We start from the raw sequence: 17,099 nt of genomic DNA, 5'->3' as shown, positions 1-17,099 counted from the left end.
TTTTTATTTCAGTAAAAAGGTAATTAAACATTTAAGTTTGTACAATATTACTTAAAATTATATATTTTATTATTATTTTAATAAAAATTCAGCATTTCAGTTTATAAAAAATTTGTCAACATTCGACATTTCATTTTTGTTTCAAAAAAAAATATCTTCCTTATTCCATGTCAATTTACTTCCTTCAATTACAAGTTCTTTATTTGTAATAAATTAAACAAAAATTCTAAGTAAAATATTTATATCAAATAATAGATTGTGAATTGTTCGAAGAAATTAATTGCGAATGATACAAATGAAAACTGAATCTATTACGCCACTCCATAAATTTCTATCGTTTTTTATATTAACATCCAAAGTATAATATTGAATCTACCCTCGACTATTATGAAAGAGCATATCCTCCTCGTTTTTTGAGCAAAGACATTATGCATGAAACTTTGTTGATTTTCCATTAAAATATTTTATTACAATTTTCAAAGCTTATACTACACGAGACGTAGAAGATGAATTTCCATTTTGCTTATGATTCTTATCCTGATTGCTTTTTAAAATTCCGATTCCACAGAAGTTATGCGAATTGAAAATCTTTTCAGATTGTTCTTGATTAGTCAAACGTCCTTTCTGCATTTTATCGTCTTTTGTTTAAAGAAGGTATCTCGTGAAGTACATTTCCTTTAGTTAAGACTGGAGAATTTGCTAGTTTAAAGACTGGGGAAAAATTGTTACCACGTTGTTACTAATTTTTGATTTCAAGTTCATTGATTACTGAAGAGACTTTAAACGATACTATTATATTTTATAAAATAATTCGCAAATTTTCAAATTCTCAGATTTATAAATTCTGAAGTTTGCAAATCTCCAAGTTCTCAGGTTTGCAATTCTTCGAATTCTCAAGTTTGCAAATCTTCAAATTCTCAAATTTGCAAATCTCCAAATTCCCAAATTCCCATTTTCCCAAATTCCCATTTTCCCAAATTCCTATTTTCCCAAATTCCTATTTTCCCAAATTCCCATTTTCCCAAATTCCCATTTTCCCAAATTCCCATTTTCCCAAATTCCCATTTCCCCAAATTCCCATTTTCCCAAATTCCCAAATTCCTAAATCCCAACATCTTCGAATCTCTACGTCTCCAAATACCCACATCGCCAAATCTCTACGTCTTCAAATACCTACGTCCCCATATTCCTACGTCCCCAAATCTCTACGTCTCCAGATACCTACGTCCCCAAATTCTTACGCCTCCAAATCTCCACGTCTCCAAATCCCTACGTCCCCAAATTCCTACGTCTCCAAATCTCCACGTTTCCTAATTCCTACGCCTCCAAATCTCCACGTCTCCAAATCCCTACGTCCCCAAATCCCCACGTCTCCAAACCCCTACGTCCCCAAATCCCTACGTTCACAAATCCCTACATCTCCAACTCCCTACATGCCAAAACCCCTACACCCCCAATTCACTAAACCCCCACATTCCCAAATCCCTAAATCCTCAAATCTCCAAGTCCCCAAATCGCTTACCTCAAATCACTGCACCTCCAAATCATTAAATTGCCCAAAAATCCTACCTCCCAAATCCCTGTATTCTCCCCTCTTCAAGTTCTAAAACTCTCAAAAGTCCCTCCAAGAAAATTTTCTTTAAAGGTTTCCTTCCTTTGCCTCCTCCTTCCACCCGACCCAATATAAGCAAAATCGCAAGAATTCGACTACCTACTAACAAGGCTACTAGCTCCAGTCACGCTGTGAACGCTCCCTTAAAGACAGCTAGATTTCCCTGACCTACCTCAGCTGAAACGTGAGAGTCGGGTAGTAAACGAGCAGAATAAGGGTTCGAAAAAAGTCTTTCTTCCCCTGGTAGTGGCGGTGTTCGACCTGGTTGACGTTTCTCCGTCGCATTCTTTCGTCGGATTCGAACGGTAACAGCCATTTCGTCATCCGGTATCTCTTCTGTGTCCGTGGCAGTTCCGCCACCCGTGGACAATGTCCGTCGTTCGGATATCTTCCGTCTAATTGCTCTTCCTTCGTCCATTCTTCCGTAGTCAGGAACCCCGGAAACGAATATCCCGGGATGACGTATGGACGTACTTCTGGGTACTGTGTATAGGGACAGCCGGCCAAATCTGGACGGGTGAAAGAGAGACGCCGAACGAGAGCTCCTTTCTTCTCGATGAAAAGAAAGAATCTTATCTGCTGCTGATTATCGGTCCAGGCTTTATAGCTGGGTGTGAGAAGGAGGTTAGGTTGCTGACGATGACCATTCTTGAGGATGTGCACCAGATCTGCACAGAAACTTTTATTGTATAGGGAACGAATCTGAATTCTCTAAATAAATGTGAGGAAGGATTAGAAATAGAGAAATGTTATTCGTTAGTATTTTAGTAGGTATAGGGTGGTTCTTGCTATTTGCGCATCTTTGTAATCATGTGTGACGTCACTTGAAAATACATATATTGTGAACAAAATCATTTTAAGGAAAGATCATTTATTTTTCATATTCTTAGACAATATATATACCTAATTTCACAACATATATTCATAATTTCACATATGTACATGTATACAACATATGTACAACATATGGGCACCTCTTCAACAACATTTTTCTTGCCCACACCATAATTATATTTTCATCAATTATTGTTTACTTCTATTAATAACTAGTTAAGTAACAACTAAAACAAGAGATATTATTCATGTAAAATTTTTATTAAATAGGTTATTTGAATAACAGAGAAGAATTGAAGGATGTAAAGTTATTTCGCAGACCACAGTTTAAGAACCTGTAGTCTATTATATTTACAGAAATAGATCTATTAGCATAATTAAAGAGTTTGAATGACTTGAATGACTGAATCTAAGAGTTTGCAAGCATAGAAATTTAGCAACCTTGAAATTTATGGTTGTTAGAATTTATAAATCTAAATAAGGAATAATAAATATCATTCCATAAAATAATCCTAATAATCTCCATAAAACTACAGTTTGAAATATTTTGAAACAAACTACAAATATCTAAATAATGGTAGATCGTATCTCTTTCAATGTTCGTATCGCCTTATCTAGTTATCCTAAAACGAACACGAGCTCCTCGTTCATCCATTCCTAGCACGTTTCCCAACAAAATTCGATCAATTTTCGTCGCTCGAGTATCTTACGAGGTCTGGGTGGTAAATTGACGAATAGGATACCGGCTGGTAGTTACGATCAACGAAAAATCATCGAATTTATCGAGAGATTTAGTCCTTTAACGTCGTCAGTGAACGTAGTTGTACACTTGGGTGCAAGAAGGGTTTTTATTGGATTCGTATAAAATTTTTATATTTCTACGTTTTTTAATTTTGGAATTCGAAAGTTTGGAATAACTGAATTTTTATGTTGTACTCTATGGCAAACAGAAATTTGGGACATAGTTCTTGATTATATTGTTTTATACTTCTATTGTATTACTATTTTACTATTTTATTAGTTTTCTATTTTACTATTTTTACTGCTTTACTACTTTACTATTTTACTATTTTACTATTGTACTATTTTATTATTTTACTATTTTACTATTTTACTATTTTACTGCTTTACTATTTTACTATTTTACTATTTTACTATTTTACTATTTCACTATTTTACTATTTTACCATTATACTATTTTATTATTTTACTATTGTACTATTTTATTATTTTATTATTTTACAATGTTACTATTTTACTATTTTACTGCTTTACTATTTTACTATTTTACTATTTCACTATTTGACCATTTGACCATTTGATCATTTGACTATTTGACCATTTGACTATTTGACCATTTGACCATTTGACTATTTGACTATTTGATGATTTTTTATGATTCGATTATTATTTGACTATTTGACTACTTGACTAGTTGACTACTTGACTGTTTGACTGTTTTAATATTACACTATTTTAATATTTAACTCTCCCACTATTGTACTATTTCACCATACCATTGCACTACTATTTTCCTATTTCCTATACTACAATTCAAGCCTACATAAAATTCAAAAATTTCAAACTCCTAAATCTAAAAACTTTGATGATCTCAAAATTCCTAAACAGCAAAGTCTCAATTCTCCACTTCAACAACTAAAATATATACATGTATACATGTTAAGACTTAGAACTTTCAAGTTTGTTTCTTAAAATCCTACTGTTGCTCCAACATCAAAATATATTTACAACTAACAAATACAAACACATCAAACACAAATCATTGATATAATAAATAAAATATTATATAACGTTATCTTCAAATCTATAAAACACTAATGCGAATTTTTTTTATTGTATTCCAGGTTTTCTACCAAAGAATCGGCGACACACGCTATTGTGGCGGTACACAACACCGATATCAATGGCCAGACGGTAAAATGCAGCTGGGGCAAGGAGAGCGGAGATCCAAACAATGCTCAACAAACTGGACAGGTAAACGATTGAAACCCGAATGAAATTTCAAACGATACTTAAGAGAAACTTTCGAGTAACATTCGAAATCACCCTCTTCTTTTATCGGTCATACGAGAAACACCGACGATAGAAAGGAAAACAGAAAAATTCCTTTAAAATGTCTCTGCAACACAGAGCATTTACAAACGTTTACCCGTTACAAAGTGGATATTCCTTTACGTAAAATTCTTTTACTAATACGAGCTTTCTTTCTTGTAATTCGTTGTGTTTCGTTATATTTTTGTTTTATGTTTTATTCGTTGTATTACCAAGAATTTTGTACTTTTTATTTTGTATTTAATTTATCGTATTTTGAAGGATTTGCTGTATCTTTTATTTTGTATTAAATTTATTGTATTTTGAAGAATTTGTTGTATTTTCTTTTATTAGTCACATTTTTAGAATTTCTTGATTTTATTAGAATTTGTTGTATTTTACATTAATTATTAAAGTACATTTATTTTTCATCTAAATGAATACATAACTACATATATGTATATCAATATATTTTTCATTTATTTATTTTTCTAAATTATTTTCAATTTTAGACAGTATTTAAGACAGTACTATTTTTAATTTAATATAATATTTAAAGCAATATTATATTTACTTTGAAATAATATATTAAACATTGCTTAATATAAAATATTTAAAATATTAAGCTAAAAATTAAATAATATTATTTTTAGTTCAAAACAATATTCCAGAGATAATCTTACGAGAATACTTGTTTAACGAATCTCTGAATGATGGATAAAATTCAGTAACCTGAATCCACAAAGATTAAAAGGCTATATGAATTTGGAAAGAACATCAGTCGACAGGTTCATGAACGAACTATGTTTGAAGTTTAGAGTATGTGCCAGAGATCCTAGCAATTAGTAACCAAGTTCACTTTGAACTAGAACCGAGTTTGGTTTGAATTAGGGATTGAGATATCTTGGCAAATGCATTATCGTATAAGACCGTTCGATCGACATCGTATATATCTCCTTGGGTAACATTCCAATTGAAATTAAATCAGAAGAAAGCTCAAAGTACAATCCTTCGTTATTACACGATTTCTATTTCCATTATTTTGAAGCCAACATTTTTTTTTGTACTTTAAAATGGTAGACTGGGAAAAATTGTAGTTAAAAATGCGACGTGAATGAATTTTGCAGTTAGGAACAAAAATAGTGAACAGAGAAAAATAACAATTTTTGTGGTATTAAAATCTAGCAAAATTCACTGTTTTATTTCATTTCTTTGATACATGCAGACATTTATTTATTTAGCTCATGGTATTCTATAAAATTTGAAATAAATTATGTATAAATTCAGGATAGTAAGCTATAAAAAATACTTCTACCTCGTGCAATTCTAATGCAGGAAGAGAAAACATATTCGTTCAGGTTTTACGTTTCATGGATTTGTACAAACTTGTATCGATACAAACTGATACAAAATTAAAGATCTTACAATGTAGGTTAGATCAACCTTTCTCTCAAATGACGCGAGTAGAAAGAAATGATTAGCTTAGGTTGAAAAGACGATGTAACCCTTTATTATCTTAGTAGTTAAAGATAAAAATCGACTGTTCCCTAAATTGCTATAAACAGAGCAGCCGGTTACGAAAATCGAAGAGAATAAATCAACCGCGAAAGAAAGATAATCTGGATCGGACTTCGCGTTTGATATATGGCCGATTGGTACAAGCTGTATGAGTAAAAACGGAAGGGTGAAGACAGATTCGGGCAAGATTCTATTCACGAGACCTGTTCTCTAAAGTGTGTCTGTCGAGGTCTCTCAGCAATTAGCGCTGGTAGGACGAGTAAGTACGTCCGATCTGGGAATGGTGGCCCAAGTACGACCTCTCCTCGTCCCTTGCACTCACCCATCCATCCATCTATCCATCCATCCATCTATATCCATCCACTGTTACTCGGCCCGTGACATCGCTCTAATTGATCCCTATTCCCATAACGCCGTACTCTCACTGGGAATACCAACTACTGAGATATCGTATCGCATCTCATCAGATCTTAGCCTTGTACTTGAAACAGTTCGACGTACGATTTATACAGAAACACGTATTTTCGAGATATTATGTATAGTAGCTAGTAACTGATTTTATATATAAAGATTTCTATAGAAACCTTATTTTTTATGTATATTCAAAATAACTAATAACTGATTTTATATATGAAGATCTATATAGAAACACGTTTATAACAAAATTAAACCTAGCTAATTGTGAACAAGACTCGTAGTTTCTACCTTAATCTAACTTGATAGTCATTTTTTAACTACTCTAGATTCATGTTGACACAATTCATTTTTTGCTAAGTAAATAAAATTTTCCTTGTCGTTTCGCAAATATATTAAGAGTTATTTTTCCACATTCATCAAATAGCAGAAGAACACCTGTTAGGTCATAAATATGTTAGGTCATAAAAGATTTATTACAATAATTATATGATTAACATTATAAATGATTTGTTACATGAATTAACGTTAGAAGAGGTCCTCCGTTTCTTACATTGCATTAACAAAAATAACAAAATTAAATAAAATTGAAATCAAAATAAATCAAATTCTAGAATTCCTCCAAAAGTTGCACATCGAGAACTCAATAATTCCTCGGCTTTAAAACCAGAAATCGGTTTCCTTCCGGTGTTAATAACATATGGAACATTGGTTCGCATCCTCCTTTCCGTTATCACCAACTCCTTCAACATTTCACGTCCCGTGCCAATAAGCGGTAACACCCTTCCACTGGCAACGATCTAAAGAAACGTCCGATTCGTTAATTCGAATAAGAGATCCCACGAGGACGCTGCAACATGTTGAAATAATCGTCGAATCGTCGGCGTGTTGACAATTTAACGGCACATGTGAGACATTACGAGAATCCTACTGTCGGGAACGGTATTACCATCCTTAACCCTATTGACATCGTTAAGCATAAAATCCAGGCAATGTTCTTACTCTTTTCTATTTCATTGATCTCGGTGTTCTTCCAGGCGTTATCGTCGGCGACGTACCCATACTACGCGGCGGCAGCGGCTGCCGCCGCGGCGGCGGCGGGCGTCGCGGGCGTCGGAGGCGTCGGCGGCGTCGGCGGTGCTGGACAGCTCGGATACTGGTATCCGCCCCAATCTTATCCAACGACAGCGACGCAGATGCAGGCCGGTGGTTTTCTGCAGGGAATGCAAGGATACACTTATGGACAATTCGCTGGTTACCAACAGGCGCAATACATGGGGTGAGTCCCTATCTGATCTTAGGATTCATATTACAGCGAGTACAAGATTCTAACGATACAATATTATAACGGGTTTTCGATCATTCACACTTGTAGCTTCAAATCAATTCTTCAACAAGACCCAAAAAGTCTGATACTGATACAGGTGCCATCAAATTGGTACTTGCTTTTACACCATGTTGTTAATATGAACAAACATGGTGCCTGCAGTAGTGACACGGATGACAGAAAAGATTTATGATATAATTCTTATAGTTGTACTTGATTCTAAAGACTTATAATTATATCAGCTAATAAAGATTCATATATTAGCCTAAAGTTTTGTTACCAGTCAGAAAGACATTATGACTATACAAGTCAGAAAATGTTTATTTAATGATACTTTATAATTTATAATTATAAAGATACATTTATTAGCCGAAGGGTTTACGAGTGACCTAATCAGGAAAGGTTTACATTTATAGTAACCACAAAAATATTTATGTTTATACTAACCAACAAAATATTTATAGTTATAATTGACACAGAAGACTTATTATAACAGCCAGAAAAGGTCCATTACCAAAAAAGTTCATAAGAACTAAAAAAGATTTATAGTTATACTAAGACTTCAACACATTTTCCCTGAAACGAAATATTGAAGATTTGAAGCAGACTCTTGGGTTAGGTGGTAGAACAGGCCTAATCAACTCAGTGCGTCTGAAGCAGTTATTTTGTCGCCCTGGGCAATTACTTACTACAGACAGGTAAACTATGCCCTAGGGAATGGCAGGCACATAGTAGGACAGGGGGACAAAATGTAACAGGTATCAGACGTCTGACGTTAGGAAACTTAATTTGGGGAGATAACAAATATCTACATCTTAGTTTATACTGATATGGTACATACGAGTAATATGTAAAAATCTACCTTTGCTAATTTTTGTTAGCAACTATTTGGGTAATTGCAAATTGCAAAACCAATTGCAAAACCTAGTAGCTAATTTAAAAGATACAAGCTTCACATTATAAAAAATTAGAAACTTCTCTTAATGAAGTAGTGAAAGATTTGAAACTGATGTGAAGATGTGAAAGAAATGTATAATACTAGTTGTTAATGATTGTAGAAAATTTTGCAAGATCTCCAAAGTAACCTAAAACTAATTTCACATTTAATGCTAGTAACTTCACTGTTAGTGGAGTTTACTAGGTTTTGAGGTTAAGTTTTCGATTCAGCATAGTGCTATCCTATTGTCTCATTTATTATGTTATTATTGTGTTACTTTTCTTAATTTACAACAATTATTTAATATAAACTGTCAAAAAACGATGATAAAGTCTGATACAATCACACAAATATATTTGATAGTAAACTTGATAAGATTTCAGTCAGAATATATCAATATTCCGATAAGTTGTAATAATACTAGTTTCCCAACATTTCAATAATTCCGTCAATTTATCAAAAATATCCCCGTGTTCATTATTCAGGTTCATTTATTTCCGGTTATTTTTACTGAAAAACGAATTGCAAAGAGACCTTCAAAAGAGATACTTTTCATTTGCAGAAGCCAAACTTGAAGGGAACAAACGAGAAGCTTGAGAAAGAAAACAAGCTGAAACTTCTTTATTCGTGCATTTCAATAATATTACGTCGAAACATTTTCTTCCGCTCGTCCAAAAGAGTAATCTTTTCTCGTTATATTCTTCCCGGTTTTTTTTTGCTTTCGTACTCCCGTAATTTCCAATTATTCAGAATTATACAATGCGTATTTTGCAAGAACTGCGCGCGATAAACCGGCGGATAAATTTAATTGAAAATTTGACGATGTCATAAAATGGTATACGCCCAGTGCAAATGGCCGCGGTACAAAGGGGCACAACTTTTAAGGATCACATGGTATAAAGCTTAACGTAATTTCTCGAATAGAATATCTTTCGACGCTTTTACGATCTATGAAACGACGCCCTTAAAGTGGGTATCCGAATGCTGTTGGAGTATTCTCAGGATTGTAAAGTAGAAACGGTACACGTTGGAAATAAGCTAAAGCTCTCAATTGTGTGTGCGTCGCGCAACGCAGGGCTGAAACTGTCATTTTACGCTCCCTTTGAGATTTGAATAGCAGAAAAGCTGCAGAAACGCTAGGCATGCTCTCGAATTCTTTCCGACGTTCACCGTTAATAAATCACTTGCAGAACTGTAGTAAGACACGTGGTGATTCTGAAAACATACTTTTAAACATTTATTCATGGGAAAATAAGACAAAATCTCTTTTCTTGCATGTTTAATTATGGTTCACATAAATAAACATTGGAACGTATAAAACTTTTGGTTGGAGTTAACTCTGGTTTTTTAACACCCTACATTTTTTTCTAGCAGCTGCTTAGTTAATTTAGAAAAGCATCAGAACGTTTAAATTTTATTACAGTTTTAAACAATAAATTTTATTGCAAGTTTTAATAAATTTGGGAGAACACTTCTCGAATTTAATAATGGTCTAAATAAATGACGAATAATAACATTTCAAACTACTTTCGTTTGGTACAACTTTTGAATAAAACTGTTTGAATATCTCTGACAATTTATCAAGTTTAATAGTTTGTTGAAAAATTACTTTTAACCATTTCTTCGTGAACACGGAAGAAGTTTTCATTCTAATAATAACTTTTATGTTGTTCTTGGAAAAGTTTTGTACGAACGAATGGTTATGACACGTAAACGTAACGAATTTATAGCTATAACTACAGTATCCTTTTTCGTTCTTAAAGCGAGTTAAATGTAAGTTAAAAATACAGTTATGATTTTTAAACATCGAGCTTGTTTCTGTTTCATCCTTGAAAACGATTAGTTTCATAAATTTAATCAAGTGTTGAAAATTGTTAGTGAACCATTTTATAATATTAGAAATACATTTGTACAATTTATAATTTATGAAAATATGGTTTATCTTATAAATAGTAACAGTAAATGAATACTTTTTGATTAAAAAATGAATTTAAACAATTTTTGTAACGTTTTTAATTTACGATATTTTGCAGAGATAAAACATGAAATTGTAATTACAAGAGCCAAGAAATATTTTCAGTGGTTTTATTATAGAAATATAATTAAGTGCATATGAAGTTTTATTTTAACTTCGTATTATATCGATTTGTAATATCTGTTCTCTCCATTGTTGAGTGATTACATTTCTTACCTGTTATTAATAATAATATCCCTAGTTTTTAAACAGCAAAATAATTCTACAACAAATTCTACAAAAAACAACTAATAAAATAATACTATACAGAATTTAAGAAAATCCATTCGTGAACCATTATTCTTAACTCTCATAATGTCCCCAGATAACAAAATAACTACACAAAAAATTCAGCAGTGAATTTAAGAAATTTTGTAATTCTCTATCCGAAGAAAACTGCATTAAACGTTACGATAATGGAAGAATTTTATTTCAGGAGATTTTTATAGAATGCCTAACCGTTCTGATCGTCGAAGAAAATGGTAAAAACGGCACGCGATGCACCCTCAACATAGACATCAAATCGAATTTGTGCATTTGCCGATCGCGCAATTTTTAGAGATTACACGGCACGAACGAACGAGGGTGCTTTCTGGCAAGCAGAATATCTTTCAGGGTTTTTACGATCCGTGAAACGGTGCCCTTAAACATCGTACCCGAATGCTTTTCAAGTATTACCACGATTGTAAACATGTACTGTAACACATCCTAGATAGCCTCAACTTTTCAGTCACGTGCACCGTTGATAAAGCTTTGAAACCTTCTTCACGTTTTTATGTAACGACACATTTATTCATGAATCTAAAACGTGTGACTTCATGTTTCAACCATTTTCCTGTCGAAAATATAACGTTACAGCATGTTGCTCCTTTGGAAATTTATTACTGATAGGTTATGTTAACATGGCGGAGACCAGCGGCACGTTATATAACGCCTTCAATATTTTATTGGCTCTTCGAATGTGGCACTGCAATTTGTCTTTGTAGGTTCTGATGAAATTTAGAATTTTTATATTTAACTTTCGTAAATTATAATTCTTGATTTTAGGTATTTTTATTTGAAGAAAATTATGAACTTTGAAAATTCGTAGTTCAAATTTTAATTATGAATTTTTTAAAAATATTTTTTAAATACTAAGTTTGAATATTTAGGTGTTTATTAAATCATAATTCTTAAGTTGAAGTTATCAAAATCACAAATTCGAAATTTTAGAAATTTTTATATTTATAAACTATGTTTAATATAGACTTTATTTGTAGGTTAAAAATTGTCAATACCATACATTTACAAATTAGGGAATAATGAAACTTGCTAATTTTCAAATGATTTGTTTAATCAATTCACAAAATTACAAACTTAATAATTTAAGTTTATAATAATTTAAAAAATACAAACTTGAAATATTTCGAAAATTTATTCTTCAAATAAATGTATGTAATCATCCACTGAATTTGTATTAAAAATATTCTGATTCGTTTATAAATTCTAATATCATTTTATTCCCCGAATAAATTTATGTAATCGCCTGCTGACTTTTATCGAATATGTATTAAAAATATTCTTATTCGTTTCGTCTCGGCTGCAAGATTAAATCTCGTGTTCACCATTGAGTATCTACCCCTATCATACTACATTTCCATAAACAGAATAACGAAATCTACCAGTATGCAAAGTTTCAACTAAATCGGCGACCCGAAGATCTTACAATGTAGGTTAGGTTAGGTCAACCCCTCTCTCAAACGACTCGAGTAGAAAGAAATGATTAGCTTAGGTTAAAAAGACGATGTAACCCTTTATTATCTTAATAGTTAAAGATAAAAAATTACTCTTGATAAAGACTATCATTTTTTATCTTGTACTATTTTTAATTCTTAAAGATATAATAGTTAAAGACAAATGAATTCTATAATATTTTTTAGAGATACAGCTTTGTCCTGGTTACATGATTTAACCTAATCGTGCAAGTTGAATATTTATTATTTAAGATAGATATGTATGAAAGAATATATATCTGTTAATTTTCCACGTACACAAAAATGATATACAAATTCAAATTTGCTTAAATACTGATTTAAAGTTAAAGTTAAAGAATTTGGGAAATTGGGAATTTGGGAATTTGGGAATTTGGGAATTTGGGAATTTGGGAATTTGGGAATTTGGGAATTTGGGAATTTGGGAATTTAGGAATTTGGGAATTTGGGAATTTAGGAATTTGGGAATTTGGGAATTTGGGAATTTGGGAGTTTGGGAATTTGGGAGTTTGGGAATTTGGGAAATTGGGAATTTGGGAAATTGGGAATTTGGGAATTTGGGAATTTGGGAATTTGGGAATTTGGAGATTTGGGAATTTGGAGATTTGGGAATGTGGAGATATGGGAATTTGAAGATTTGGGAATTTGGAGATTTGGGAATTTGGAGATATGGGAATTTGAAGATTTGGGAATTTGGAGATTTGGGAATTTGGAGATTTGGGAATTTGGAGATTTGGGAATTTGAAGATCTGGGAATTTGGGAATTTGAAGATTTGAAAATTTAGAGATTTGACGATTTGGAAATTGGGGAATTTGGAAATTTGGAAATCTTCAATCTGGGAACTCGAAAATTCAGAATTTGGAAAACTTAAAAATTTGCGAATTTGAACTTCACCACCTCCAAGATTTAGAGCTTTGAGAATTCGGAATTTTGAAAATTAAATTTGTGAATTGTAAGATTCATAAATTTGTGAATTTAGAATATAAAAATACATTCCCTCAAATTTTTTAAATTCAAAAACCTAAGAATTTGAAATTTTAAAACTTTACGAATTTAAGCACCCAAAGATTTATAAATTAGTAAATTCAGAATTTGAAAATCTTCATAATCCCATAACTTAAAATTCACAATTTTGTATAGAACTATAAGTCCTATAAGAACCGTAGATCTATAATTTTGGCAGTTTCCGTAAATCTATCGCCAAAGTCAGCAACACACCGCAATTAATTTCACGATGTATCGCGTGACATTTTTAATTCCGTAAAACACGGTTATGTGTTCGGATGAAAATTACACGTGTAATCTTTTGTAAATACAGAATGGGAATGGGTGTCCATGCCGCTGGCACGGCAGCAGGTTGGGGCCAGGGATTACCTGGGGGACCACAGTTACCGCCACACCACGCCACGACGGTCGCGGCACCCCCAGGGGTGCAAGCCGCACCCCCACCACCACCACCCCCAGCGCAAATGATGGCTTACCCGATGCAACAGTTCCAGGTAACCATTACTTTTCCCTATCTTTTATTTATACACCTGCACATTTCGTTACATATGTATGTTAACCTCTACCTGGTACGTGTATGTACCTTGCCTTACATGGTTTTTGCATCGAGTGTTATCTTTTTGATTCATTCATTGGGAAACTGTGGCGACAATTGATATAATTTTGCGGAAAGCGATGGAAAGATTTTTTTCCTTTAACAATTTGACTGCCATACCACTAGTGTTTGAATATAGTGTTTAGTATCTGAATATGTGTGTTTTCATCGGGAATTGGTTCTTACACGTATGTTGGAATTTCACATATATCTCCAACACGTATGTTGGAATTTGGTGATTATACACGTAATTATGGACAAGTATGAGGGATTGGGATTTGGTAATTGTGTACAGTTTTATGGGAGTACATAAACTGGATTTGATAAGTATGTACGTAATTTTGTTTGAGTATTTTTACAAGATTTAATAATAATACATACATGTGTACGTACACATATGTATATGTACATGTATATGTATAATTGTATATAAATTTACGTAATTGTAATTAGGTGTAGGAAAATCAAAATGAATCTTTGATTATAAATTATGGTCTTCCATAAGAGATTTTATGATATTGTTCAAATGAAATATAATTTTTGGGAAATCTTGGAAAAAATGGCAGTCTATAGAGAATTAATCTTTTGTATACGTATATGTATTAAAATACTTAATTATAAAAAGTTTCATTAAAATAAAAATTATTATAAATTATTCCAGTACACAAGGGGAGAAATTAATAAAGAATTTTATGAAAAATTATAATTATAAATTATTGTACCAATAAGTGTAAATTAATATGGATTTAAAATACAATTGATAAACGAAACAAATTGTGTATTAAAAATAAAAATATTTATTAGTGTTTACAGGGAATTTCAAATAATTTGGTATGGCAATCAAAGTGTTTTTAATTTGAACTTGTTTATCTGTATAAAAAAAAAATTATTTTCACAAACTAAAATATTAATTGTAATTGAATATTTTCATAGTCTATTCATTATATTTTAAGTTGTAAGTATTGAAATTTATTTTATGTAAAAATATTTCACATAAATAATTTTCTTTTAGAAAAAAGTGAAATGAAAAATGAATTAAGATAATACTAATATATTTCCTTTTACTTCGTTTTCTTTATTTAAATTCCCTTTACTTTTTATACATTTCGACTGTTGTCTACTTAGTTTAAATTATTTTGATTTTCTGACAACTACTAAATTTAAATTAATTTAACTTTGTGCACATTCGTTTCTTTTTAACTTTACCTGAATTCTTTCATCTTTTATCAATTTCATTCTTCTGTTTTCTAACCTAATTTTAAATAAATTGTCATTGAACTTTTACCTTCAATTTTTTATTAAGTAGCTTTTGGTAAATTCTTGGAATTAAATTCTTCACTTAAATTCTTTTAACTCTAACAAAATATTTTATTAAATTCGAATACCATGCACTTAAATGTTTAAGTTCGTTCATTTTTTAAATTATCACAAATACTTGTTTTATACAATTCATTATTACAAATACTTCTTCTGTACAATTCTTAGAATTTTCGTACAATTATTTTATACAATTTACTGACGATCGCCACCTAATGAATGAACCAAATTCTGTAAACTAGTTTTATAAATTTATACAGTCTTGGCTTCTATATACAATAAAAGATCTGTTGAGAATGATTGAATGACGTTTCATACGGAAACTTGTGTTACGAGTGGCTTTACAATAGGAATGCTGGTTCCATTATCTCAGTGAATGTCTCCATTTTGAAATTTGCTCCCATTTTGCACAATAAATGCCGCGCCCTTCGACTGTCACATGTTACACAGCGAATTTCACTTGCATTTTCTTGATCGCTTATCTTGTTGTGCACGCAGTTCCACAAGTCATCTCTAATTGCATTTTTTTCCTTAAAAAGGAGAGCTTTAATTAACGTTTGTTTGTGCTTTCAATAATTTGTTCATGCATGTCATCGTACAACACGTACTTTGTTTTGCAACACTATGAGTTTTCTTTATTGAAAAATTGTGTAACATTTTACATATTTTTGTGCGTTTGATTTTTGACACATTTCATGTACAAGGAATTTTGTGTTGTACACTGTACAATTTTCATTTTTATAAAACTTTCTTTTTGCGTAGTTTTAAGTTTGTGAAAAGTTACAGGACACTGTAATTGTTGCAAAGTTTATTTTAATTGTATGTTGATTTTTACAGTAGAATGCTAAAATATTGATAACAATATTTCGAGGCTGAAATTTGACAAATAAATTTTTTTTATTATAATAACAAGGACTAACTTTCCAACATTTTCATTTGTGGATTGAATAACTACTAGTAAATAAATAACCTAGAAAATTGCGATTGTAACGTACCTATAAATTATTATCGACAAAATCTGTCAATTGATTCTAGTATTAACGTTTCATCCCCAATATCTATAAAACCCAGGATTAAATAAAACTTATTGATTTCCTCAGAGTTCAATATAAATATATGATCGAATTAAACCTACATATTGGATGGCCCTTTTTTGTTCGCTCTGTCTGGTTTCTTTTTTAAATACACACGATTAAAATTTATTTAAAAAGGGGATGAAAATTCATATTGATTTATAATGAATCATTGAGAACAATACCAGTTTCACGATTTTTCATTTATCTTTTTCAGCCACGTACAAAATAAGGAATTATTTTCAGTAAAAAATTATTTTTGCTGAACAGAATTTCAACTTCCATGCTAATAACAATTTTAATTTTTATACCGAGAGCAAATATGAAAACTCGTATAAATTTGTAAAAAATTGAAATTATTCAGACCGTATCAACATTTTACATTTACTCTTTTTTCCAATTACATGCAATATAAACAGAGAAATTGTTTCCAACATGTTTATCGACTGTGCTGAACAATAAAGTTCAAAATTCGTTGTAGATAAGCATTACAGTGATTTTTATTTAATTTTGCATGGTGCACGAATGTTTATTGTAACATTAAAAGGCTAAAATACACGCTTGTTCAATTTCATTTGTTTAAAATCAAGTATCTCCCTGGGATTATTCTCGATTCGTTATCAGACACGTAATACAACAAATCATGCTT

General features: G+C 31.6%; 1 protein-coding gene and 1 long non-coding RNA gene across 12 annotated transcripts in view; one reads left to right on the top strand and one right to left on the bottom strand.

Annotated features, from left to right (window-relative positions):
* Positions 1 to 17,099, top strand: part of LOC100882696 (nucleolysin TIAR) — a 654,466-nt gene that overhangs the window by 622,392 nt on the left and 14,975 nt on the right. For all 11 annotated transcript variants that reach the window (XM_076532252.1, XM_076532250.1, XM_076532251.1 and 8 more), the window contains 3 exons: positions 4,312 to 4,441; positions 7,468 to 7,709; positions 13,779 to 13,959. In XM_076532252.1, the coding sequence (XP_076388367.1) occupies positions 4,312 to 4,441; positions 7,468 to 7,709; positions 13,779 to 13,959 (553 nt within the window). The remainder of the gene's footprint in view (positions 1 to 4,311; positions 4,442 to 7,467; positions 7,710 to 13,778; positions 13,960 to 17,099) is intronic.
* On the bottom strand, positions 6,916 to 11,607 carry LOC143264564 (uncharacterized). The gene is made up of 3 exons (XR_013038317.1): positions 11,387 to 11,607; positions 7,433 to 7,644; positions 6,916 to 7,357 (listed from the first exon to the last, which is right to left on the bottom strand). It is a non-coding gene; the product is annotated as an uncharacterized LOC143264564 (long non-coding RNA).

The sequence above is a fragment of the Megachile rotundata genome, chromosome 5, assembly GCF_050947335.1.
Source record: "Megachile rotundata isolate GNS110a chromosome 5, iyMegRotu1, whole genome shotgun sequence".
NCBI classification, from domain to species: Eukaryota; Metazoa; Arthropoda; class Insecta; order Hymenoptera; family Megachilidae; genus Megachile; species Megachile rotundata.
The sequence above is the reverse complement of the archived record's forward strand: the minus strand, read 5'-3'. Positions and strand labels throughout refer to the sequence as shown.